The sequence below is a fragment of the Esox lucius genome, chromosome 1 (assembly GCF_011004845.1).
Source record: "Esox lucius isolate fEsoLuc1 chromosome 1, fEsoLuc1.pri, whole genome shotgun sequence".
Lineage (NCBI taxonomy): Eukaryota > Metazoa > Chordata > Actinopteri > Esociformes > Esocidae > Esox > Esox lucius.
The window spans coordinates 5,099,010-5,115,583 of NC_047569.1; the positions used below are offsets into that span (position 1 = coordinate 5,099,010).

General features: G+C 39.9%; 1 protein-coding gene across 2 annotated transcripts in view; it reads right to left on the minus strand.

Annotated features, from left to right (window-relative positions):
* Nucleotides 1-4,167: 4,167 nt before the first annotated feature.
* Nucleotides 4,168-16,574, minus strand: part of LOC109615628 (P2Y purinoceptor 14) — a 32,956-nt gene continuing 20,549 nt past the window's right edge. For both annotated transcript variants that reach the window (XM_020045345.2, XM_020045340.2), the window contains exon 2: nucleotides 4,168-6,580. In XM_020045345.2, the coding sequence (XP_019900904.2) occupies nucleotides 5,540-6,562 (1,023 nt within the window). In that variant the 5' untranslated portion in view covers nucleotides 6,563-6,580 and the 3' untranslated portion in view covers nucleotides 4,168-5,539. The remainder of the gene's footprint in view (nucleotides 6,581-16,574) is intronic.

A 16,574-nucleotide genomic window follows, 5' to 3' on the forward strand; every position in this document is an offset into this window, starting at 1 on the left:
GCATTGATTCAACAAGGTGCCGAAAGCATTCTTTAGAAATGTTGGCCCATATTGATTGGATAGCATCTTGCAGTTGATGGAGATTTCTGGGATGCACATCCAGGGCACGAAGCTCCCGTTCCACCACATCCCAAAGATGCTCTATTGCACAGGTGTCGAACCGGTTCCACAAAGGGCCGAGTGTCTGCAGGTTTTTGGTTTTTCCTATAAATTGGTTCCTAGTTCATACCTACACAACCAGGTGAGGGTAGAAACTAACCAATCAGTGACCTAATTAACCAATCAAGTACAAGGAGAGAGCAAAAACCTGCAGACACTCGGCCCTCCGTGGAACCGGTTTGACACCTCTGCTCTATTGGGTTAAGATCTGGTGACTGTAGGGGCCATTTCAGTACAGTGAACTCATTGTCATGTTCAAGAAACCAATTTGAAATGATTTGAGCTTTGTGACATGGTGCATTATCCAGAGGATGGGTACATGGTGGTCAAAAAGGGATGGACATGGTCCGAAACAATGCTCAGGTAGGTTGTGGCATTTAAACAATGCCCAATTGGCACTAAGGGGCCTAAAGTGTGCCAAGAAAACATCCCCCACACCATTACACCACCACCAGCAGCTTGCACAGTGGTAACAAGGCATGATGGATCCATGTTCTCATTCTGTTTACGCCAAATTCTATCTGAATGTCTCAACAGAAATTGAGATCGAGACTCATCAGACCAGGCAACATTCTTCCAGTCTTCAACTGTCCAATTTTGTTGAGCTCGTGCAAATTGTAGCCTCTTTTTCCTATTTGTAGTGGAGATGAGTGGTACCCGGTGGGGTCTTCTGCTGTTGTAGCCCATCCGCCTTGACTCAAGTCTGTTGGAGCAAATTACGTTTAAGGTTTTAAATAAATAAAAGAGCTGAGATGACACAGTTTTCCGATTATGGCTCCAAACTGGACGGTGATGGACTTGGCACAGACTATATGTTTCGATGACCAATCAAATTAATGGAAGAAGGAGGGCGTAGTGATGGAAAACGAAATAACCAAATCTGGCGAAGAAAACCCGGAGTGAGGGTGTGACGATTTATTAATGACCAGTGAAATTAAGAGGATTGGAGTTCACTACAACATTGCTTCTTTTTTAAACTCTCAAGAACATTTTACTTCACAATTGTGTTTTACTGGCAGTTGTAATCGAAGTCTAACATTTCAGTAAAGCATTGAGAATGCATTCCAGCAATTTTTATTCAACTCGCCAAGCCATGGAAATGGCTACTGAAAACACGACAACTGTTCAAGGCAGTCCAAGTAGTTTTGTTACTACAAATCAAGATTAGATTCGACTAAGAGCTTGCTGTCTGTACATTAGCTAGCAGGAAGTGCGGTAACGAGTTGTTTTGTGTTTCAGCTATCTAGCTTGCTGGGTACTGTTGTAACATACAGAAAGCAATATTAAGCGCATTAACTAGATAACTAACCCTAGTAAAACATTATATAGAAATATTTATTCACATACCTAGCAAATTAACCAGACTATTGACCAGATAGCAATGAGTTGGCGGACCAGCGGCGGTCCTCCAGAGGCAGTAGAAGCGTCAGAATGTCTTAATCGCAAACACGTTTGCCGGTTTAACCAAAATACATATATAAAAATCCACACTACAGTTTCCAATTACATTTTGGTTACAAAAAACTGCCTTACAAGCAGATTATAACACTTAAACACAATCATTGTTAATAATATAAAGAGGTCAGCTCTGGGATGAAAAGAATTACCAGTAAACATTATAAAAAGTAATGAGGATATTTGGTACCACAGAATGTGCAGGATACCAAATAAATCGATATAACATCACATTTTCAAGCCATTTCTATCAATAGGATAAGTGGTAATAATTTAGAGTAAAGCTCTGGAGTAGAACAGACCATTATAATGGCATTGCTGACCTGGGGCACAAGATCTACACTGTGCTGCAATAAGATCTGTGTCTCTTGTATCTGTGATCAACAAAACTTGACATATATAAAAAATACGGAGGTAAAAACAGTAGTAGAACAGACCATTATACCTGCAATGCTGACCTGTGGCACAAGGATTTACAAGCTATATTTAACAATAGAATAACAGTTAAGCACTGTGACGGAATGAAAAAAGCTAATGTTAAAAATAGAGTAAGTAGAATATTTGGTATCAGGTAATGTGCAATATGAAGTATCAGAGGTATGAAATAGGATTTACAAACTAATCACCTATTTTACTTATCCTATGAAAAGTCCTGTATCCTCCAAATAAGTCAGAGAAAAACAGGTTTGTGTTAAGAAATGATCTCTGGGTCTGTAGTCTCCTTATCATTCCTATAAATGTAGTGGTTAGCATAGTCTCTTCCTCAACCCTGGGTCTGTAGTCTTCTTTGCTTGCTGCCTATGTAGCCATCAGCCTTTTTCACGGTACGCATAGACTCTCCCAACCTGTTTAAAGTGGAGCAAAATGGCCTCCAGGAGGCCTTCAGCATCCACAACAACAAAGTTTTAGTATAAAACGAGGGTTATCTTGTTCACCAGTAGGGTTGGCTACATCGATTGTAGGGAACTGTTCTCCACTGCAGCAGCGTCACTGGGTGGGATGGGATGATGCATCTTATCCTGCCCACTTCAGCAAAGTTCCACCAAAGCCGAGGTCTGGCAGGACTGCTAGTAAGGGGTGGGGGTCGGTCAGAGGGACAGTCCAGGTCCAACCTGAGCGGAAATAACTACAACACAGAGATCAGTAAACCACACAAAAATGTACCTAAAGCTTTCATCAGTCCCCTCTTTCCACATATTGTAGCCTTCCAAACTATTTTCTATAGCACCTTCACCAACTCCTTTAAGTTACCTTGTCCTCCAATCTGCCCGATAGGCAGGGCCGTGCAGAGACCTTTGGAGGGCAGGTGCTCAAAGTATAAAAGGGGCACATGGAACAAGGGCTTAAATAGGGCTTTGCTCAAAATATCAATACATCAATATATTGTGACACATTCCTTTCTGATACGTGTATCGATACGGATGCTTCTGTATTTATATGGCAGCAAATGTTCTTATGCAGTTTTGAAAAAAGAATCAGAAAAGAAAAGACCATTTTAAGGTCAAAAGTTAAAAAATCTATTTTCTTTGCACCTATTAATAACTCTGGAATTACACACTGAAGTGTCTTAAGTTGTCCCAATCTGAAGGCTTTTTCTTCTCTGTTATACAGAATAGTAAAGAATATCTGTTATAGTAAACTCTCTCTAGGACATCGTCATTATTCAAAATCAACGTGGCCCGTTTCATACAGTACACATACCGCTTCGCTGAGAACAGCACTTACCAGCAGCCGCAGTAGTGAAGATCCTCTCCTGGTAGTAGTGCGCGTGCTCGATATTGAAAAATGCGCGTGCGGCAAATTGTCCCGGGCTGGACAAATTGTCCCGGGCTTATTTTATTTACGAATAAATTATTATTCATACATTTTACTAATAGTTAGATTTGGGCAGGCCTTCACAAAGGGGCATTTAATTACATTTTTCTATTCATTTTTTTTTTTTGCCTTGACAAAAGGGCACTTAGGGCATCAAGGGGCAAAGGGGAAGGTGCTCAAGCATATCAAGCATACCTGCTGATAGGCCATGCATCCGTCACCGCACAAAAGTGCCATTAACCAGAAAATCTAAACAACTTCCAGAGCCACAATTGTACATGTCCGCACACCAAATTTGTCTAGCATACATTTGCAACTATACCCATTTCCCCAATTTCCCCAGTAAATCTATCAAATCTCGATAAACATGCCGTTAATAAACCCATTGGTCCATTTGCAAGATTTTCAAGGCCTAGCCTTGTCTGCAGAATTCAATTTCGCGGTCGGACTTCCACCGAGTCAGTGAACCGTATCGTGACCTCAGGGACCTGTACTGACCAGTTTCACAATCCACTCCAGACAAGCGTTCGCTAACTCAATGCGTTTAAGGCAAGCCCTCTCCGGGAGAGGTTTGAGCTCCAATGACCCAGTCCTGGCCGTGCACAGTTGGTAGTGAACGCGAAACGATCACCAAGGCAAACCAGATGAGCACCCCAAATTTTGATGGCAATTCCATCGATCAGAACTCTGAATGGAAGTAGGTACAGAGACAACATTTTCTTGACACAATTAGCGGTTTTATTGCATGGAAAGAGGTATCAAAGATTACTGAATAAATTGTGAGACATCTCTGAAGTAACACAGAACAATCATCAGTACTTATGCAGTAAAAGGGGAGTAGTAAGATACTGCAAAGCTGTCCTATGTTAACAATACATGTTCCCTTTGTTCAATCTATACCTAGGTTTTACCCAAAGGGCAGACTGCCCCCCACATTTCCCCATAGAACTAAGGACACTGTAGGCAACCCATTCAACTCAGAAGGGACACATACCATCTGGACAAAGAACAGATACACTGATGGTTTAAACAGATAGAAAGATTGACAGATTGATGGAGGACCCAATGATCCCCTGATACCATTCAATGATGACCATAAACAAATAGACAGGAACTAGATCCCCCTCTCCCACATTCCTTTTCTTATGTAAACATGGGAACTCTACCATTTCATGAACCCAATACTAAAACAGGTAGTAAAAAAACAGGTATGCTCCCCTTTTGTTTCCACAGTTACAAGATTAAGAATCACATTATCTGAACATGTGACCAATTGTACATGAACTAATCAGCATAGCCAGTTCCAACAGGAAACTCAAGTGGTGATTGGCCCAGCGACACACCAACTGACATCAAGATAGCTTATATCACTCATATTTACTGAATATACTGTGAAGCCAGTTTTCACAGAAAATGATAAAAACTGTTTAACATTTTCAGTCCCACAATATGAATCAGTATTTAATTTCTACAACAGGGGGTTTACTTAAAATACCTTTTCAGAGAAATGACAATCTTTTTCAATATATTGTCAACTATTTTGTGTAGAAAACTCAGGTTTATAGAGAATTTATTTGTCTAGCTCTAGCACTGTTCCAAAATAATTTGGCTCAGATGATATGACAGTAGAGCTCTTTGGACATGCACACTAGTAGTGGGGGCTACTTTAAGTTTAATAGCATCAGGAACAAATAACAGGACAATTTAGAAACAAATATTTTTGTAGAAAGCTGTATATGGACACAGGATTTCTAAGTATATCTGACTGTATTTTACATGCTGCATGGAGTATGTTTCCAAGGCCAAATATATTCTAAGTATAATAATGAACAATGTTAATTTCTCCCACAATAAAGAAAAACTGAGAAGTTGACCTAAAGCACAGATATTTGCAGTACATTCAATATCATTGGTACTTTATATTGTAAACCATATTCCATGACATAATTGTCATTATTAAAAACATCATCATGCAACAACATTCTGTATTCTCTTAGATTTTACATTGGTAATTCCTCATAAAAATAGCTGTTAACCTTTTACAAGAAGGCAGTAGGATCCTTTGTTAAAGATTAAATGGTCGACATTTCACAAAACATACAGTTCAGAATCATTCAGCGTCAGCTTTAGATGCTGAGTTGTCCTGGGCTGTATTCCTTGGGTTCGGGTCTGACGCTCTCCTAATGAGCCAGTTACATGTTCCTGATTTGAGATGAAGGGTCTTCAACAGGGTGTTCCTAAAGGTCTTACAAAGGAAGAAGTAGATGAGAGGATCCAGACAGACATTCATAGTTGCTGTCCACAAGGTTATCCTTTTAGAAATCCTTAAGGTGGTCTTAGTGCAGCTGGGCATTGTAGTAACTTGATACTTAGTGTATTGAATGCATATGACATGGTAAGGGAGAAAACACACCAGGAAAACCAGCAGAACCATGAACACCCGTACTTTGGTCTTATACATCCTCTTGTCATTGCTGCTTCCAGATTTCCTGTATGACTGAATAACCTTCCTTGTGATGCAAATGTAACAAAAGAAAATCAGAACACATACCAACCAAAAGATCATGTTGTCGAAAATGACCACACCCTCATGCCAATTCCGTCCTGCCTGACTTTTCATTTTCATACAGGACCCTTTAGTATTGTTTGTGAGATCCTGATTGGTTAGGACCATAGTTGGAATAGCAACTGCGATCAGCATAACCACCCAGATGGAGGCAGACAGGACTTTGCCAAAGACCACATTCTGACCCAACAACCGGCCATGAGGCCTGACGATCTTGAAGAAGCGGTCCAGACTAATTAGTCCCAGTAGAATGATGCTCATGTACACACAGAGGTACATAATAACATCAGAATATCGACAGCAATAGGCTTTCAGAGCCAGAGGAGCACTGGGCATGTCTTTGGCGGCCTTGAATGGGATGGTCAGAATCATCAGAAGGTCAGCCGCCACAAGGTTCTTCAGATACACTATGAAGGTGGATGTTGACTGCATGTGCATGCAGACCCAGACTACTATACCATTGATGATGAGGGCCGGAATTAAAAACAGGAAGGACAAACTTGATATAATTATATCCATCTTGTCTTCATTAAAGCCACAGTCAATTGGAGGAGGAATTGTTGCCATTGTCTAGTTTTGATGAATCTGCAAATAAACAACAACCACCATTTTCTTATTTTAATGATTAATTTCATAATTCAGGGGCAATCTGTGATTGGTAGATTCATTTTTAGCTTTTTACATGAATGATATATAGCCTGTCGTTTCATATCACAACCAAAAGTATTTGTAAAATTTTTATGTATTAAACACACATTTTATTTAGAATATATTAGGGGTAATTTTTTGGTCAAAAAATTCCCAGTCCCGACATGCACTTTATAATTGATTTCAAATATAACTGTTGGAAATCCTGCTCATCATTCTGGAAGCAGTTGATGCACACTACCCCATATCTAAACCACTCTGCTAAAAAACACTCTTCGCTTACTGGAAAAAGATGCTGTCCTTTTCTGTTTAAGGTCATAATTAAATCAAATTATTCATGGTATATACACGTAGCTATAAAGAAAAGTAAAACATTTGCAACACTCCCTGACCTGCCAGAAAAATCAGGTGATAAGCATTTAACACATTCAGACCCCCAGTATATTTTACAGCTAACTCCATTTTGCATTGTTAGCATGCTAATCAACTTTATTAGCATTGTCCGCAGCATTGCCACTCAGTAACAGCATCACTTCCTCTACCATGTTGATATGAACCTGAATAGAATAGTCTCTAAAAGGATGTATTACAGAATTTGTTTGTATTATGTATCATTAGAATGAAAAACAATAAAAGAACACGGGCTATACCATTTTCAATAGTTTATTAGGCTAAAAAAATCTGTTTGCGTCCCTGATACTCTTTCATTTTCTGTGAGCATGTGTAACCGAATAATCTATGATGTTCTGCAGCATTTGCATGTCACAGAAGCAGATACACTACCAGTGTGTCTCTTGGTGTGGGTTGTTGGGCCTGCAGACTAGATAAAGATATTCTGTGAAGGCTGTCTTCCTGGTGTGCTCTTATTGCTCTTTTCTGAGAAGGTTTCTGTACCAAACAAAGGTTTCTGTACCAAATATAAAGTTCTGCTTTTTTGATGTATAAAATACTCATGTCATGCAATAAAATGCTAATTAATTATTAAAAAATCATACAATGTGATTTTCTGGATTTTTGTTTTAGATTCTGTCTTTAAGTGTACCTATGATAAAAATTACAGACCTCTAGATGCTTTGTAAAGAGGAAAACCTGCAAAATCAGCAGTGTATCAAATACCTGTTCTCCCCACTGTATGTTTGGGTGAAATTATTCTTACCCGCCCAAAACAGTTAGGAAAACAGGCCAGACAGACAAGGCCGCCAGTCCATTTGTCCCCAAAGCCTAAAGCACCAAAGGCACCAGGGGCCTCATGTATCAATCTTATGTTAATTTCTAACTATATTCTGGCATATGTGGAAATCCTACAATTTGCGTGCACACAAAATGATTGGGATTCATCAAATGGATGTCCGCAACACATACGCATGCTTCCATTGATAAATCAGACCCATACTATACTTCTGCGTACGTGAACGAGTTTACGGTCTCCGCCCAATGTATGCACACAATTAACCATATAAGGCATTTTTTGCTTAGTGCTGCATAGTTATAGCATATAACTTATTTTTAGTAGGCCATTTGGCTGTTTTATTCGATTTGTGGAGAATAAGCATACCTATTTTATTTTCTATTCATTTTCATTCTGTGAGAATTTTAAATAAAAGTAATTTCTGAAATGTTTTGTAAATTTTGTTAAATTACAAACTGTAAACCAACATGTGATAACACTGTAGCTCATTCAAAAACATGAATCTCTTGGTTGTAAAAGTGAGCATCTTTAAATCAATTGGGCATGTTGTAGCCTAGTACTGTATGGTAAAATATGCAATGTTGAATGTTTTGCTTTACATACATGCACATGGGGCTATTGTTCGTCTGGTTTTCAAACTGCATGGATATGCCATTGAATGAGCTAGGTTTTAAAACCTATTCGTCCTTACAGTTTTTGGATCAGATATTGGCTGTAGGGTTTTAATGCTTGCTACATCCGTAGCTTATAGGCCTGTACGATTTTCCCCATGTGTTTCAGTTGACACTCCTCTGCCAGCTTTTCCAAAATAGCATGGTATTTCTCCAATTTAACTGTTAGGCTGTGCATACGCATAGGTTGACATTTGCATAGAGATATGCACACTTTCCCGTCACATTTAACATTAATAAATGCCAATATTTGCTTAAAAACTGGCGTACTCATGGTTTACACACATATTTGAGTGTACGCATGATTGATACGTGAGGCCCCAGATCAGAGGCAGCAACATGAAGGTGCACAAGAATACATGAGGAAAAACCCTGCCGAAAAACATGTGGTGGCCATGTTATGGCCATTTCTTGAACTGATGTATTCTTATTGATTAATGTTTTGAGCCCCCATGTTTTGATAAGAAAAGGAATGTGGGTTGTGCTGTGGTAAAGGAAGTATGAGGTGCTGAGATAAACGTAAATCTTTAGCATGATGGGGGTGGATGCAGAACAATGGGTCTTAGGACAGGATAGAGGAAGATACACAACAGGGGGTACGATGGATAAGGAACATGTGTTGTTTTTGTGGTATGACCATGCAGATTCTTATCCCCACCCATTCCTCTATAAGTATTGAATGTATTTCCAAATGCTTTAGAAACTCCTCAGATGATTATCCTGCAAGCATTTAATGCGTATCTCTATTTGCAAACAAACTATTAATTGTGCCAAGAGATTTTCGTCTCTGTACTTAAATGTTTGATAGATGGAATTGCCATCACACTTTGGGAGCTTGTCCTTGGCTACTTAACCTGGTGTCTCAAAATCATATCCTAGCAGGTTAACCATGCACGGCCGGTGACAAGGTCTCTGGAGCCCGAATCCTCCCCCCGCTCGTGGACTGGCTGCGAAAAAGGTGAGAGTCAGGGCACCCGGCTTAAATAATATTACGGGATTCATCATGAAATTTTGGGCACATTGCAGTTAAATACGGTTCTGGTAATATGTGTTAGGGCACATTTAAAAATGTGTTAGGGCCTTGAAAGTCGCACTTACGGGCCGACGGGTCTATTAACGATGTCTGGGCACGTTAATTGAGATGAAAGTGTTAGGGCACTTCTATGCGTTAGGGCGCGGGTATATGTGTTGGGGCACATTAAGTTAAAGTGGTTCTGACGTGCGGGGCACGCTCACATGAATTGAAATAAATTTATAAAAATGGGTCTGTTTTGCCATGCATGTTTTTACTGCATTTAATAATGGGTAAGCGTTGTGGTAAATATTTGGCAGCGTAGTTAATGTTTCTGTTGTCTGGGCATGTGAACAAATGTATCTTTGTGAGTTATTAGGTTTTCCGGTTAATTGGCGTTTTCATTCGGTGACGGATGCATGGCCTACCGGACGGATTGGAGGAATATGGCCGAAGTAACGTATGGGAGTTGCAGAAGGTGTAATATAAAGTTGTTTTGTGTAGGCTACAGTATATAGAAAGTCTGGAAGCTTTAGGGAAGTTTGTGTGGGGTGTTTTGATCTGTGTTGTAGTTCTTTTCGCTCAGGTTGGATGGATCGTCCCTCTGACCGCCCCCACCCTCCCGCAGTGTTTCCCACCAGGCCAATCGCTGGGACTCCTTGGAGTTTTGTGTGGTCCCACCCCGCCCGGCTACACTGCATGGGTGAAGATAATTTCCCTACAATCGATGTAGCCAACCCTGCTGGTGACCGTGATAGCCCCTGATTCGCTTCGCTCTATGGACCTTTTTGTTGTGAACGTGGTCATGCAGTAGGGCGTATGGAGGCCGTTTTGCTCCACTTTGGACGTGTTGGGAGAGTCTACGCGGGGTAAAGAAAAGGTCAAAAAAGTGGGAAAAGAACACACCAGATATGAAATCTCTGTTGGCCCTGTCCGGTGTTTACAGATCATTCCTTAACACAACCCTGGTTTTTCTCTGACATATTTAGAGTACACAGGATTTATACCTTTTTATAGGGTTTAGTAAACTTTGTTGTTGGGTTTAGTATGTCAGGTTGGATGGATTTGTGGAAGTTGATAGGTGGTTTTGAGAAAGTTCGGTTTGTTCAGTTCAGTTCAGTTATAGTAACTGTAGTGAAGAAAAGGCTGTTGTAGTTCCGTGTCCTGTTAGCACTGGTAACACTCCCATGCTGTCTTTGCGGGGCGATTCGTGCAGGATTTTAAGCAGCTTTCTGTTGGTGGAATTGGTTTCTGTGCAACTGTCTGTGCGAAATGCGAGAAAGATTTTCCGACAGTAAGGGAATTGTGCCCCTATGTCTCCTTGTGCAACCTGTATTATAGGTAGGGGGAGATTCCGTCCTGTTGGCTAGTAGTGGGCAGACCTCTGGTTTATTTCCAACCACATAGACAGAGCACTGATGGTTTAGGGACTATATCTGTTGCGCATCTATCTGGTGGTGTATAACCACACGCTATGCTCAGAGGACCTCACGGATTTTGTCAAGCTCTATGTCCACCAATTTAAGAGACTGTAGGATGGAGTAGGGATTGCTCCTGTAAAAGGCCAAAGTTTTTGGTCAGCTTGTGGTTTGGCGAATAGTCGAGTTAATTAAGTTGTATATGCGTGTGCACAAATTGTGCTTGATCTGTATAAAATTGTGACCCGAGTCCCAGGCATCGGTGAATATCTGGTTATGGCCATCCTAGTAAATGCATTTTTCCTTTTTGGTGTTCCCTGTGCACGAGGGTCACGATATGCTGCATTTTGTGTTCCTTGGTGGAATAGTTTATCTTGTTTATCGAGATTGTTGTTACCCTGGATTTTTTCTTTTTTATTTGCAAGGTTTGCTTTGTTTGGTGTACACTTGGGTGAATGCATTCATTGCGTCGTTAATGTGGTTCTTTGGCCTACTCTTTTGGCTTTTGCCTAAGCGCCGACTCCGCAAAATTGAAACTGGCCTTCTAGTGTTGTGCTGTTGGCTGGCACACATGGAGGTGTTCGCCTGCTAACTTAGGATTGTATATGAAAATAATGTCCTAAATTTTATTAGAGGGATAGATTGGAAATTGGTACAATGATGCTTTCCTAATTTGGTAAAATATGATTTGTGGTTTTTTTATGAGGGGTTAAAATGTTGTGTTTCTCTCTGCTTGTATGGAGTAGAATGCAGAACCACATGGCAATAGTCTTTAACGTTAAGAAACCACGCTGTTTTCCATGAAGACTGGATTTTAAATGTTGAATTGGGTTTGGTTAAATTAATTAGTTTCACTTTGTTTGTTTTTAGAATGATAACTAGCATAATACTTGTGTTTTAAAACCAACGCCTGATACTTGTTCTTGGAGTTTAAATTCTAAAATGGAACACTGAGAAATGGACTAATGGGGTAGATTGATGTGACAGTCCTTTGAGCTCTAGATGGAGTATCCTGGGGATCAATCCCTGATTGTTCCTTGATTTTAGTGACATGCATCTTTTCTCTGTTTTACTTGGCCTTTCCTGAGATTTCCCCCCCCCCTGCTGTTACTATGTTGATAACATAAGCATTTTTTTTTACCAACAGCAACGATATTAGATGAGTGGGGTAATGACTCTGCACCTTCAGTTGATGTAGGATATCGGCTAAGTTGAAAGCATGACGTGTCTTACTACAGACAGTCTGTAGACCATGTCACGTTTTTGTGCGGAAACTTCCATTTCATGTACATTTTAAACAATCCATTTGGCCTTTATGGCCTACCAGAACAGTCCTGGCCTCCAGGAAGGGGGGCAGACCCCCTGGGTTGGCCTCCACCAACCTTTCCCATAAAATCAAAGTAGCCTAGTGCTAAGGGTTAAATTCGAGTGTTCTGACTGTTCTCACCTGTTGTAATTTCCCCAACATGAGTATGTTCATTTTTGGGTTAATCAAACGTTAAGTGCAATATGGAAATATATTTTCATCTCAATAGCTTTCATGTTGGAATGTATGGTTTTACACCCAATTTATAGTGAGGGTAGAGACCTGAAGTCATCCCCTAACTGAAACAATCTCGCTGTCGTTGCATGAAATTTGCGATTTTGGCTGACCACCACTGTTTGGTGTAACATAGACATGTTTTAACTTTGGGAAAGTTCCATAAACTTTAGGAGGTTTATTGAGTCATGATGTTTGTGTTGTCACAATGTAGTTTGGCCATAGCCTGTGACAATGCTACTTTTGGTTACAGGTGAACGTGTGGCACATTTGTTGTTTTTGGTTGTTTGTGGTTGTTTGTGGATGTTTGTGGTTGTTTGTGGATGTGGATTTGTGGATTTTTATCATTTTCAAATTTGTTTTTGATGGATATTCAGTGTGCGACTCTTTCCTGTATGAATGTTAGATTCATCCCTAATATCGATTTCCTTTTTTCATGTCCATCCTGTAATGGTTTTGCTTTCGTGCATGGAGTCACCTTCCGTTGACTCTGTCGTGAAAGCAGGGGGGGAAAGTATGAAATTATTATTTATGTTGAAAAAAAATGTAACTTAGAGTCCAAAGCGAATTAAATAGGTACTTAAAGAGTAACAGTTTGTTTGATATTTGATTAAAAGTAATAATATTAATCTCATGCATTATGGAATAAGTGGGTAAAAAGGTGCAGGGAGCACATTTTATTATTCCTTACATGTTTCCTAAGTTTTGCTATGTTTAATTGAAACTGAGAAAGTAATTCTTCACCAAGTTCTATTCTAGAAAACAAGTTGAGAAGTTATACATAGTCTAAATTGTAAAGAGAGGTACAGATCCCCTGGAGTGCACTACTCACTCATACAAATACCAGTGTGAGGTGGGGGGCTGTTTGAAATGGGTTTTTGACTTGTTTGAACTCCTTGGAGAATAGAAAAACAGATATATTGGTGACATTATCAAAATTGGTATTCTAATTCAGCTAAATTATTCTGGTTTTGACTTGAAGGAACCGGAAATGTCTATTCCATCTTTATTTACATATTCAATGTATACCCATGTACTTAATTTCTGTCCTACTAGGCAATAATTGGAATTTTAACGGTTAACAGATGTTTCTTTAAGGTGTGTATGCTGGGACAAAAAAGGTTTGCTTGTTATTGCCTAGCTGGTTTGTTTCTCAAGATAACACCAATGTGTCCCTAATTGATAAGGGGTCCATTCTTCAAGACTAGGGTCCGTATTCCTTAGGTCAGTAAACCATACCCCCTACTCCAGGGTGAGCTCTGGGGAGATTGGGCATAAGGGGGGTGGTTCATGATTTATGACAGGATTACAGAGTGTCTTTGATGTGCTAGGATAAATAAGAAGACACTTCGAGAAATTCACACTGTGTTTCATCTTGTAGAGACATTTGGCTAAATAACAGTTTCAAGATGGTGTGAAATGTCTTGATTTGCAATAAGGTATTTGATCATTTAATGTGAAACAAATCAGATGCAAGTGTATATTAACTGAGATCTGGTTAGATGATGAACTGAGAATTGTTCATGAACTACTCTTTGAGAGTGATACTTCAACGTGAGCAAACTATCTTAATGCTGATGAGTAATTGGAACAGGAATAGGAAATTGTTTTTCTGTTCTTTTTGTAGTTTAAATTGTTAGTTGTTAAACCAACTATAGAAAAGAGCAGAATTGTTTTTTGTTATTTTTCTACACTAGCAGAACAGAAGCACCAGAAACGTTAATGTTTCCACTATACTGTTACTGTTTACAACTGTTCTAATCTATTTAGACAAAGGAAGCAGAAAGATATTGGAGATTCAGTTATACAAGTTTGAGTGTTTAGTAGGACTGGGTTCTAATGCATTAACAAGATACAACCACCAACCAACAGGGGAAGCTAAGAAAAGCTCAGTTTATGGACGTTTACTGGGGTGCAGAAAGACCAACTGCACGACATCATGCCATGCTGGTTGGGTCCTTACCAGGTACATCTCATCTGCTGTCCAGGTAGCTGAGAGAGGAACCTGAGGTCAATGACACATGCTACAGGAGGGCTTCAGTGTTTCAAGGTTAGGCACAGTGAATTGAAGTCACTGAGGGAAAAGTAAGACTAGTAACCATCACTTCTGACCCGGCCTGCAGCTAAAGAGCCCTTAGCTAAAATTGGTCTACTTGGTACTCATAATGGAGAACACACAGATTCTCCTGACGTGGCTGATAAAGCAGCTAGAATGGAGACAACTAGAGCTGTGTCATGGTAACCTGTCTTTGAGCTATGAAGGAAAACACCTTGGAATGTACATCTGACTTTTACATTCTGTTACACTGGCCTGCCAAGAAATGGTTCATAACTGACTGTCTGACGTTTGGAGGAGCAGAACATTTGTGATGACTTTGGAAGTACATCTTATTGGAACCATGAGAGGACTTTTCAGTGAATCAAACAATTGGCATAAGAGGACTTCATACCAGCAACAAATTGAAGGATGTATTCAGTGATAGGTGTTTACACACCCACGTGTCGATGCTACATATCCCATACTATCTGTATATGTGTCACCTGAATTCATTTCCTTTGACCAATGTTTTGGTCAAAGGATGCAGAACAATGGGTCTTAGGACAGGATAGAGGAAGATACACAACAAGGGGTACGATGGATAGGGAACGTGTTGTTTTTGTGGTATGACCATGCAGATTCTTATCCCCACCCATTCCTCTATAAGTATTGAATGTATTTCCAAATGCTTTAGAGACTCCTCGGATGATTATCCTGCAAGCATTTAATGCGTATCTTTATTTGCAAATAAACTATTAATTGTGCCAAGAGAATTTTGTCTCTGTACTTCCTCCTTTAAATGTTTGATGGATGGAATTGCCACCACAGCCATTACACCAGATAGGTGCCGCAGATTATGTCGTCAAACAAAAGGTTCAGCAATGTATAGCAGCATGCGAGGGGCTAGCCGAGATCCACACCTAAGGAAGCCCCTGGGGCCTGCCAAAGGTCAGGCACAGGGCTCAACTGGGGCAGCCACCAAAATCCTTGTCCAACAGGAGATGCCTGCATCGGTAAACTCTATCCCTGCCACAAGCCACAGACGCGGATGGACCACGGAGCACAATTTGTGATAAAACACTACAAACAGAAACACCAGAGGGAAATTTAACCCAAGTTGGACAGTTAAATTGCCAAGAGCAGGACTCAACGAAGTATAAAAACACTTTCAGTACGTGAAAAGCATTAAATCAGTGAATGTAAGAGTAGCTGGGTATTTTATAGCACAGGAGTTATGGATCCTGGCTGCTACACATATAGGGCCTTATGAGGTGTGTCTGTATTTGTGGATATGCACTAGGGAGAGACACTAGTGCCTGCTAACCAGTAAAAATTGAGTTGTGAGCAGTAGTGAGCAGTATAGAGCTGTTGGAAATCCTGCTTATTGCTCGCAGAGCAGTTGGGTAGCACTCCACTCCTTTTCCAGCTGCTCTGCATATACACTCACCTAAATGTTTTTCACCATAAGCTATGCCTTTTAAATAAAACAGATACAATTTAATAGGTTAGGCTACATTATTAGCTTATTATTAAGTATTTAAATAGCGTAAAAAATAAATTATGGCAGAGGTGGTGGTCTGGCTGTTTTTCACAAAGAGTGTTTTGAGCTGAAAATGTTGCCTGTCCCACCTGGCTTATCATTTAAGGGCATGGCTTTTAAAATGAAGCCTTTCACAGTTATACTTATCTATTGCCCTCCTAAATCAAATACTGTCTCATTTATATCGGAGTTCTCTGAGCTAATCACATTTATGTGTCCTGCTCTATCCAATGTTTTTGTCCTTGGTGATTTCAACATTCATGTTGATTCAACAAATGATCCTTTGCCACTGACCGGTGGGAATTTCGGCCGGATTTCACTACTTGGACATTTTGGGGTCCTAGATTCATTTCTGTAACAGATACAACCTATTCTGATGTATCCTGGTAATCACAACCCCCTTGGCTACAATAAAAACACATAAAAACAGACTTCTGGGTCACCATTTAGAAAACCCATCTATTGGAAAGGCAAAATAACATTCAGCATAATGTATTTTTTTTGAAAGCATTATAAAGTTTTG